General features: G+C 46.0%; 2 protein-coding genes across 2 annotated transcripts; both read right to left on the minus strand.

The window, feature by feature from the left end:
* Positions 1-220: 220 nt before the first annotated feature.
* Positions 221-5908, minus strand: casp8 (caspase 8, apoptosis-related cysteine peptidase). The gene is made up of 12 exons (XM_080546627.1): positions 5806-5908; positions 4673-4891; positions 3875-4059; positions 3232-3337; positions 2976-3105; positions 2717-2814; positions 2422-2482; positions 2046-2122; positions 1779-1884; positions 1377-1504; positions 734-1113; positions 221-590 (listed from the first exon to the last, which is right to left on the minus strand). Exons 2-12 carry the CDS (start codon positions 4778-4780, stop codon positions 461-463), a joined length of 1509 nt encoding a protein of 502 aa, XP_080402753.1. The 5' UTR covers positions 4781-4891; positions 5806-5908; the 3' UTR covers positions 221-460.
* A 937-nt stretch (positions 5909-6845) lies between these two features.
* Positions 6846-9447, minus strand: catip (ciliogenesis associated TTC17 interacting protein; the record flags this gene model as incomplete). The annotated part of the gene is made up of 9 exons (XM_080547036.1): positions 6846-7043; positions 7189-7277; positions 7519-7595; positions 7746-7870; positions 7992-8159; positions 8313-8399; positions 8569-8624; positions 8709-8894; positions 9372-9447. The coding sequence occupies 9 exons, from the start codon at positions 9445-9447 to the stop codon at positions 6846-6848; spliced, it is 1062 nt and encodes a 353-aa protein (XP_080403162.1).
* Positions 9448-11673: the final 2226 nt, after the last annotated feature.

Raw genomic sequence — 11673 nt, forward strand, 5'->3', positions numbered from 1 at the left:
AGCTACAAGTGGGTGGAGTCTGCCACACACACACCCCTTTCTGTTTCCTGTGTGTGTGTGTGTGTGTGTGTGTGTGTGTGTGTGTGTGTGTGTGTGTGTGTGTGTGTGTGTGTGTGTGTGTGTGCGTGTGTGTGTGTGTGTGTGTGTGTGTGTGTGTGTGTGTGTGTGTTGCAGTGTTGTTACAGTATTTTAGCCAAGAGACATATATTTATATCCAGCATTTATTAAGAAAAACAGATGAATGTTTCCAGTTCATGAGAAACGATAATTCAGACAGACACACTCTCTCTCTCTCTCTCTCTCTCTCTCTCTCTCTCTCTCTCTCTCTCTCTCTCTCTCTCTCTCTGATGAGAACAAGCAAATGTGAATCATTGATTAAGACAGGTCAGCCAGGTGAGCCGTCAGGTGAATCTCAGCAGAGGGCGGGACTAGTTTAGGCGCTGCACACCAATCAGGTGTTTCAGAGGAAGGAAAGGATGAGGTTCTTGGTCAGCGTGTATTTGGGTTCAGGCATCTGTTTGTTTCCATCATAAACTCCACGGCTGACCTCACGGTTCACATGCGTCAGGACCGACAGGATGTTCTCCCCACTACACAGGAAACAGGAAGTAATACACTTCACAACACGACACAGTACATAGGTCAGAAAAAACTAAAACAACAACACATGAACACCTCCCCCATCTCACCTAGCCCCTCCCCCATCTCACCTAGTTCCTCCCCCCCATCTCACCTAGCTGCTCCCCTCTCCAGCTGTTTGCAGAGCTCCTGGATGTAGATGGAACCATGCCGAGTGTTCCGGAACGACTTGCACTCCTCCACCGTCGCCATGCCGATCAAGAAGTCTGCAGCATAAGGGACCGAGTCGTCCGCGTCGTCTGCCTCTATCCTCATCTCCTCCGTCCTCTCTCCCTGCCTCGGAGAGGCGTGCAGGGAGGACCCCTTCTGTAACTCTGAGCCCTGGCAGGCCTGGATGAAGAACATTTTGGGTTTTCCTGCCAGGGAGGGGCAGCGCCCGCTGGTGAAGGGGTCAGTGAGGCTGCTAAGGAGCACCCGCCCCCCGTCAGTCCCGAGGACGCACCCCTTCTCCCCGTGGGACAGCACACAAACCACCTAGGACAAACAAGAGGAATTAGACACGCACGCACGCACGCACACACACACACACACACACACACACACACACACACACACACACACACACACACACACACACACACACACACACACACACACACACACACACACTCACTCACTCACAGATCCTCTTGAACACTAGGCTCATCATTAGGCTCTAAAATCCGGTTATAACAGCTGGAATTCGGTTAGAATGTTTTGCCATTCATTTATCCAGGAGTAATGACATCATAGCTCACCAGAGCATCCGCCTGTGCGTGACTCCTCCCTCCCAGTTCCCTTACTGCCGCCAGCATGGCCGCCTCCGTCAGGTCACTATGCACTGTCACCTCAAACCCCAACCTGGAGAACACTTCACGCACAGCCCCTGAGAGAGAGAGAGAGAGAGAGAGAGAGAGAGAGAGAGAGAGAGAGAGAGAGAGAGAGAGAGAGAGAGAGAGAGAGAGAGAGAGAGAGAGAGAGAGAAAGAGAGAGTCATCGCAAGACAAAGTAATCTATGCTTGGGCCTAGAAGAAGGAAGATGTTGTTTTTGTTTTGTTTTGACATTATTATTATTATTATTATTATTATTATTATCATGACATCAGTAGGAGTGTCTCTGTGTCTCAGCCCAGGATAAATGACATGGTGAAGATGCCTACGCTCATCCTGCTCCGTCCCCGATCGGTCTCGTAAGCCGGAGAAGTGATGGTTGTTGATGATGAAACACACCCCTCGAGGATTATGGGTCAGCACATAGTTGTTCATCTGCATGACACACACACACACACACACACACACACACACACACACACACACACTGTAGACCCATTCTCCACACATATCCCCGATGTGCGCTCTCATTTACTCCCCCTCATGGATTTAAAAGCACAGGGCAGGGTAAAATAGTGCATTGTGGGAGAGGTTACCTGATCTTGTGGACAAGAGTCCGGCTGGGAATCAGAGTACAAACTCTGCCTCTCCTCAATGGTCTGTGAAGGCACGCCTAGTGTAGAGACAAAAACACACCTGAGATACTGATTTGAAAGTGTGTGTTTGTTTGTGTGATTGAGCAATGTTTCTCAACTAGGGAGGCTGCCGACAAACATTTGCAGCCTCAGCCATCAGCCTCCATGTACAAGAACCAGGAAGTGCTCTTTTAGGTCTCGATCAGAGGAATAGTTGTGTAGCTTGAAGATAGTGAAGGGGGGCGTGATATAAGAAACCTCTATGTGTGTGTGTGTGTGTGTGTGTGTGTGTGTGTGTGTGTGTGTGTGTGTGTGTGTGTGTGAGTGTGTCTCTTACGGCTGGGCTGTGTCTCTGATATAGACAGGCTCTGTAGTGATTGAGGCAGGCAGTCCGTCCTCTGAGAGAGGAAGACAGAGAGTTAGTTATCCACTGGGAAGCACACTCACACACCCTCCCCCCCAAACACACACACACACACACACACACACACACACACACACACTCCACCCAACACAAACACACTCACCCCCACCCACAACCCCCCAACACACACACACACCTAACACATATACACACACGCAGACACACACACGCACACACCCCCACCCACACACCCCACACACACACACACCTGGTCAATGCTGACTCGAGGAGAGGGGCTTGGCTGGAGGTGCCGGTTTCGAATTGGGGGAACAAAAGACTCCTGCTGTGACACACTGCTCCCTGTTCCTGTTGGTAAACATCCACATGTTCTGTTCTGTAACTGCATCTAAATAATCAAGAATGGTGAGAACTCTTCAGGTCTTGAGTGTGTGTGTGTGTGTGTGTGTGTGTGTGTGTGTGTGCGTGTGTGTGTGTGTGTGTGTGTGTGTGTGTGTGTGTATTCCTACTAGCTCTGTACTGCTGTATTTTCCAGGCCAGCTGACTATCACACTCCTGCAGTGTTCCCTGTAGGTCCTCCAGTCTCTCCTCTGACAGCAGTCCTTGCCTCTCCATCTCAGCCAGCACATCCAATGGTGTCTTCATGACAGAGGAGAGAGAGAGCGAGCGAGAGAGAGAGAGAGAGATGTGTCTGAGTGTGAGTTGCGGTGGGTTGAGTGTGAGAGGGTGTACATGATGTGTGTGTTGCGTGTGTTCTTATCTTACAGTGCAGTGCTCCAGTCGTCCTCTAGCCAGTTTGTCACCCAGGAGGAACTTCATCTTAGTCAGATTCTCCTGAGTAATATCGTCAGAGACCTGAAACAACATCCTCCTGAGAGTGGGGTAGAGAGAAAGAGGAAGACAGACTAATAATAGATTGGCGGTAAATGGATTGTTTGTACATGTGGACAACAGTGCTGAAATGAATGCATAAACACATATACGTAGGTGTACTGGCTGGGTGTGCTTACTAGGAATGCGCCAATACCGCTCTTTCGCTGCCGATACCGATTCCAAGTACCAAACTTTGAGTATCGGCCCGACACTGATCCAAATAAAGGGCCATTTTTAAATGTGAAATGCTACCGCCACACCCTTTGAAACACTCACCTTGCACATGTCGCAACAAGCAGTTTTACTGGTGTCTTGTCTTAAGCGTTAAGTCATTCCAGACCACGGACATGGTTGTTAATGTTGTCAGTGCACTCGTGTGACATCTCAGCTGAGCAGCCGCTTTACAACAGCTTGCGCCATGGTATCGAATCTGTAAATAGCATTCCCTATCTCTGATTCCCAATCCAGCATTTTAGGTCAATATTGGCCCGATACCGATGCTTACTATAGGATGAATACATCTCTAGTGCTTTACCTGTACTCTGAGAGAGCTGGAATTGCATCTGTTTGTGGTGACAGCTCCGGTTGGCTGCTGTCACTCTCCAGAAGGTTCAGCAGGTCGACCCGACCAATGGTGTCGAGTAGGTGGGACAGGAAGTGGTGGTTCTCCAGCAGACCTTTCTCCTGTAGCTTCAGGAACAGGCCACGCCCATCCCTCACCTGGAGCCACACCAGACAGAATAATGGGTTATGGAGGACAGGAGATGAGGATGGGAAGCCATTTTAGAGCATTGGGACAAAGACGTGTATCAATAGGACTCCCATTTAGCGCTTCAGTGTACACAGATACAGAAAAGTAGTATGTCAGACACTCCACTGGAGGTCTTGTTCCACTTAACCAGATACCCACTTGAACATTAGCGTCCATCCAGTCTTTTCAGAGTAAAATTTTGTTTATAAATGTTTCTATGTCTTGATTATGCACTCATAAGGGGAAAACCACTAATGTAAAAAGGGTAGGCGCATTAATATAGTTTTTTGTTTGGTACTTTTGAGTTTTCTGTTAAGATGCGTAAGTTTTGTTGTTGTTGTTGTTGTTGTTTTGATTATGCACTCATGAAAAAAAAATCATACATGTAACAAGGGTAGGCGCAATAAGGACCTTTTTGGTCCTGGTGTCACGCATTGTGACTGTGTACATTTTTAATATCTGACTGTATTATGAATTAACCAAAATAAACATTCTCAATCAATCAATCAATCAACACATAGGAGGTAGGAGCTAGGCTAGAGAAAGATCAGGGACAGGACAGAGCCCAAGAGAATGACTCACCGTCTCCAGGCGTTTCCTGTTGAGTACGTCTCGGCACAGGAAGCATAGAGATGCCACTTCAGAGGAGTCCAGCTCCTCATCGATACGGGAGAGCAGAAGCAAGTTCATCACTCACACTCACACTCACACTCACACTCACACTCACACTCACACTCACACACACACACACACACACACACACACACACACACACACACACACACACACACACTGCAAGAGCTATAAGAGAGAATAGAAGGGGGAGGGGGAGGGAGATGAGGAGGAGGACACAAGGTGGCAAGGGGAGGATCAGATGAACTGATCCTCAGGGAGGCTTGAAGATCATGTCTACCGTACTTCTTTGCCCCCATGTCACTGACACTAGGTGTCCTGTATGTGTTTGTTTCTGCCAGTCTGACAAAACGTGACAGGTCTGAGAATATTCAAGAAAAGGAAAAAGAAAAGAGTTGATGGAGTGACTGTGTTTGTAGGCTGTGTTGTATGTGAAGTTAACCTGTAATTGTTGTATTATTATGATTGTATGATATACCAAATATAGTGTAATGAAGAACTATGGGGGGGGGGGGGGGTGGTGGAAGGGATGTTATCGCCATGGGGGGGGTTACTCATGTGTTTATAGTGGGGGGGGGGGGGGGGGGAGATAAGGGGGGGGGGAATTCAGGACAGACACTTATTTTGTTTGGTGTAATAATGTGAGTTTTTCATGTGTACTGTTTTGCAATAAATAATTGATTACAAAAAGAAAAGGAAAGAGGGAGGATGGAGGAATTTACAGAAAACTATTGAACAACATCGTGTCTGATCATGTTTTGCCACAGACGGTCACGGGACACGTTGGAACTATTATATGGCTCATCTCCTTTTCGCGACTAATGGTTCCATAAGTTACAGTACTTCAGATGTCTAGGACATAGGCTACTGTAATGACACCAGCTCATAGCAATCGAGGCGAATACCAGAGAGAATCGATATTATTAGAAAGAGGTTTTGCGAATACTAATTGCTCTAGTGTCCCCTCCAAGAGTACCATAGTCTAAAACGATCTATTATCTAACAGTTTTGAGCAGGACAATCTAAGTTAGGCAGGCAGGAATAAAACTCAAGGAAAACTTTTCAACTGGAGAAAAACTCACCTTTACTTATTTTCTTAGGAGCAAAATCTTCTCAACAGATAACAACGTTACGTACCAAGACAGTAAATAAATATACAGTTTACCTACGAGTAAAAACAAATATGTTATTTTTGTCAGAGCGACAATTCGCCGGTCGCTTTACCTCCGGTTTACTTTCGGTTTGACGACAGCAGCGATCGTGTTGATTGGTTAAACAGAAACATTACGCAACGGGGAAAAATAACTAACTCTCCAATTCGTGACGTTAGAATTATAAGGTTCTATCTCCATTTTTGTCAAAATTGAGTTTTTTTTACATAATCTGATCCATTAGGTGTTTATTAATGCCTGTGTGGTGTTATTTTTAAAATGTTGACATTTTTTGGTTAGCAATTAATAAAATACAAAGGTTCCATCTCACAAAACATAATGGAATGTAAAAACTTTGACGCTCAATATCTCTGAACTGCCCTAAACGGAGATAGAACCTTATCATTCTAAGCTCACGAATTGTAGATATGCTTGTAGTACAGAATCATCAGAATCCGACAAACTACAGAATAACATGAACTAAATAAAACATTATGCTTTATTAAAACTTATCAAATCAAATCAGTGACATCACACAGCTGAACATTAACTTCTTTAATCACTTTGAACAGATCAGCCATCAGTCAGGAGAGGAGGAGAACATGACAGAACACTACTGGGGTGCATCTCAATACTCTGATCTCCTCTTTTCATTTCCTCCATCTGCACTAACATTAAAGAATAGGCTAGGTGCACGATCTCCACTACTTCCTGAAAGGCACCTGGCATGAACATATCCTGTCTCACTCTATTGGTTTAATTGATTAATCAGCTGTGCTGTAAACTGTTGGAACACACAGTGCACAGCTGATTAATCAATTAAACCAATAGAGTGAGACAGGATATGTTCATGCAAGGTGCCTTTCAGGAAGTAGTGGAGATCGTGCACCTAGCCTATTACCTAGGGGAGTAATTCTCTGGTAGGAAGATGAGATGAGGAGAGGAAGCCACTGTAGACTATTGAAGACTATTTAAAGTTTGGCCTCAGGGTGAGGAGTGAAGGACCCCCCTGGTGGCCGGCGGGAGGCAAACAGGAGAAAGTACTCTCTGGCAAAAGAAAAGACATCACTTGGTTTCCTCAGCAACAGGAACTGCAGGAAGTCAGCCATGAGGGTGCGGAGCTCTGGGTGCTGCCGCAGATATGACAAATGTTCCGCTTTCAATTCCTCCTGTCACACACACACACACACACACACACACACACACACACACACACACACACGCACGCACACAGTTGGGAGTTAGGGTGGGAACTAGGAAAAAGTACTGAGGACAGAGATGTATAGTATCTGGGTCATGGAACCTGTTAGTTACCTTTCTGTCGAGGAACTTGGAGTACATCTGCATGTCTTCCTCCCACACCAGAGGTCTTTTCTCAAACACTGGTTTATCATCCCTCACCTCTGACACACACACACACACACACACACACACACACACACACACACACACACACACACAAAGAAAGAGGCGGTTACATAATTGCATAGCATATCAGGGGACATTCAGAGCTCTTCAATTCATCAATAGAATGTGTCCTCTGCCGGAGCGCACCATTCTAAACATCTAAGCGCACACCCGTCGTAACTGCCGCCGTAAATGCAGTAATGTGCAGAATTATATTGTGTGTGTGTGTGTGTGCACCTGAGTGTGTTGGTGGCGGCAGCTGCAGTAGCCTCATGGTGACAGGAGAGCCCACCTGCATTCGGGTGGCCAGGTGCCTGCATGGACAGAAGCAGAATATCAACCAGGGAGAGCCACAAGACGGTCCTTATGGCTACATCACACCGCTGGGCAGATGTTGTGACCTGCTTTATGATGCAACGATGACACTGGTCAATCAACAGGAGGAAGTGATGCAATCATCTTACCCATCGGGCAGGAAGTAGCAGTGCCACGTGGCTGGGATGCCCCCCACTGAGTCAACTGTCCGCTCAATTCCAAACACCTCAACCCCCGCATCTCCGACCACTTGCTGCCTCCGGCCCAACTCCCTCTGACCACAGATAGACCACACATATCATGGTCACACACACACACACACATGCAAATATGCAAATATGCAAATATGCATGCAAATATCAACACGTATACACTCTCACACCTCTAACACTCACGTAGTTAGAGGTGGAGATGTGTGCGTCCATGTCGAAGGAGATGAAAGTCATGTGTTCCGGAACTTTCTTCCTCAGAGCGAGCAGCCGCAGGAGCAGCAGGTTAGAACCTTCAGTTACTAACCCGTTTAGAGAGGACAGAGGATAGCACACACTCTGCTTTTTCACCTCCTACATACACACACACACACACACACACACACACACACACACACACACATTTTACATACTGACTGCACAGCAGCTAAAAAGTCACCTATCATCAGCTCTAACCTAGGGGCCTGGAGTGACAGAATATTGTTGTCTGTTTATATCCTCTCTCACCTCTCCCACGGTAGTGACTTTGTTGACCACCATCTGTCCGTCACGCTGGACCATGTGACACTTCCTGTCCAATTGGTGGTCCTGAAGCTGAGAGCAGGAGTGATGGGAGTTTAGGGGGGCAGGAACAGAACATCCAACCCAGCAGCCAATGGAGAGACAGGACCCAGAATTCAATACACACTTTGACCTTATGGATCACTGAATACACTATATGTTTATGAAATGTGAAAATGTCATCCGGATTGGACTGGATTACCTTGACATACTCGTGATGGTTCTGCTCCAGTGTCTCCAGGCTCATGGACAGGTAAGCTGTTAGAAGGAGGCAGAGGCGTTCATGCATACTCGCAGAGACCATCACCTTCCCCTACCCTCGTCCCCCCCCCCCAGTCTCACCAGTGATGGCTGTCCCACAGGGTGTGTTGTCGATGGCCCCGTGGCTGTGAGCGTGCAGCAGAAGACATGGCTGTTCCCCTCGACTGTCCCGCTCCACTGTCACACTGAACTCTCCCAACTCTCTGCCCCCCTCAGACACCGTCACCAGAGAGTCTGCAAACAAACACTGCTGCAGCTCCTCCGCCCCTACACTCAAAGACACACACACACACACACACACACACGCACACACACACACGCACACACACACACACACGCACACACACACACACACACACACACACACACACACACACACACACACACACACACACACACACACACACACACGCACACACACGGTAAACCCACCCGCTCTTGGGCGACAGAGCTGCCACTACCATATGGTGAGCTTAGAATGATAAGGTTCTATCTCCGTTTAGGGTAGTTCAGAGATATTGAGCGTCAAAGTTTTTGCATTCCATTATGTTTTGTGAGATGGAACCTTTGTATTTTATGAATTACTAACTCAGAAATGTCAACATTTTAGAAATAACACCACACAGGCATTAATAAACACCTAATGGATCAGATTATGTAAAAAACTCAATTTTGACCAAAAATTGAGATAGAACCTTATAATTCTAACGTCACGATGAGTTTGGTACTACTGGATAAACTCACCAATGCTGGATAGAAAGTCGATCGCCTCGCTTGAAGCTCTCAACTCATCAGCCTCCTCCGCGGTTGTATCCTCCATGCCGAGGTCTCACTTCGACAAGTGAATCACACAAATGACCGTGTGAACTGTAGCCTACACTACATACCCAGCCATCACCTTGTCTTGAGATGTATTAAGATGTCTTAATTAACCAAAATAAGACATTTTGTCTGTCAAGATGTCTTAAGTCGTCTTAATTAAGACCTAACCTGAAGACATGCACTATTATCAATGGTACACACACCTTTCCTTAGCTAACGTTAGCTACAGAACCAGCTAGCTGGACAAAGTTTCCAGGTAATCTAAATCTATACTGGTAATAGGACAATAATTATTTTAATGCATTCATAAAGAAACGTAAAAGACTCCAATAACACACGTAGCTACCTGGTCTTCAGTGAGATTAGCTTAGTTGTAAACTGGAGACATTTCTCGTTTCTATTTCTGCAGGCAGCACGACCATGAATATCAAGGGTTGCCTTGGCAACGACTCTTCAGACCCAGATCGCTCTTACCGTAAATATTTCATATTTGCGCAATTAAATGAAGTACCGTAATTACTCTTCTTTATTTTTGAGAAACATGATAACAAAAAAAACTCACTTCAACACACTTTAACTTTTTAATTAAAATAGATTTATTTTCAGGTAAAAAAGAGATTTGAAGTTGTAGGAAATTAGAAAACGTGTAAAACCATGAAACATCATGAATGGATGAAAACTTTAAATCAAGTAAATATAATAGACTGAGATATAGAGTAATCAGGAATCCTCTGTTCTTACAACTGTTCCATCTGGTTTATGAAGTGCCATCTTTGAGTAGAAAGTTACTGGCTGAAAAAGTTTGGTTTATGGCCTATAGGGGCCTTCTTCAGAGGCAGAACTTGATTATTAGGGATCTCGGTCACCCCAATCAGAAACTGTTTGAGCTATTGCCGTCGGGGAAACAGTACCGAAGCCTCGGGGCTAAAACCCAGAGGATGACAAACAGCTAGGAATTGGAATGTAATACGATTCTGATTCTGAGTAATATGCAGTATCTGAGCATATTCAATTATTTTGATTAGCAAAATGGTCTGGTCATATCGCTTTCTCACATAGTTTATTCAGAAGAGATGGCATTCTTTACTATGTAAGGTTACTGAATTACAACTAGATAATACAATTCCATTGTGAAAAATATTTTTGTTATCTGCTGGATAACTCAAAAACTGACTGACCGGTATAAAATGTGTGTAAATAGTGAACAGTTAAATAAAGAGACCAGGAGTAACTTCTCTCTGGTCACAAATGTCAAATGTGAGGATTAATGCTACAGCTACAGCTACTGCTACCTAGTGGCCTATGTGACAAATACAGGGGGTGAGGGGGAACCCATGGTAACATCAAGAGGTCATTAGGAAATTGGTGTGGTGTCAGCAGGGCGGAAGACAAGAGTCTTCCTCAGGGTGGATCCTTTCTCTGGTGATTGCTTGACCAGCACACCCTTTATAGTCCCCTCCTCCTGGCAGACGTCAGCATTGACCCTAATGAGGATAGCATCGATGTTATCTCCCCTGGAGTAGGATACACACACAAACACACAATAAGGACATGAGCATTTAACTAACGTGAATATAACCACTCAACACAGAACAGACCGCGAACTCTTTCGGAAGTACTGATAATGTGCGCTAACATTTGAGTATGGGTAATGTAATCAGGCCAAACCTTGGGCAGCCGTATTTCAGTTGGCGGCACAGAGACTGGATGAACCAGGTCCCCTTTGTTGGATCCCGGATGGAGTTAAAGTTTTCTACAGTGGCCATGGAAACCAGGAAATCTGCAAATATTGGAAGGGTATATGTTTTTTTGACGTCTGTTTGCAACTCCCCCTCCTCATCCTCAGTGAGGGTCACTGTCACTGGTGGTTGATTCGGGCTCCCCCGACAGGCCTGGATAAAGAACACTTTGGGTTTGGTGACTAGTGCTGGGCAGTTCTGGCCGTTGAAAGGTTTGAGGGTGTCCTGGAAGGGTATGTGTCCTCCGTCAGTTCCACAAATGCCCTCCTCTCCCCCGTGACTCAGGATACAGCAGACAAACGCGTCGCCATGATGAGGGAGCTCCTCCAGCTCAGTGAACTGACTGCCAGACCATTCCTTGACACCGTACTGCTTCAGGTCCTGTAACTGCTTCAGCGAAGCTAAGAGCTCCATCACTCGTTTCATGTCCTCCCCAGTCTGGTCCTCACACTTCAGCACCCTGAACCCCAGCCAGCTGAACACCC

Source organism: Nansenia antarctica, assembly GCF_963989245.1.
Source record: "Nansenia antarctica genome assembly, chromosome: 16".
NCBI lineage: Eukaryota > Metazoa > Chordata > Actinopteri > Argentiniformes > Microstomatidae > Nansenia > Nansenia antarctica.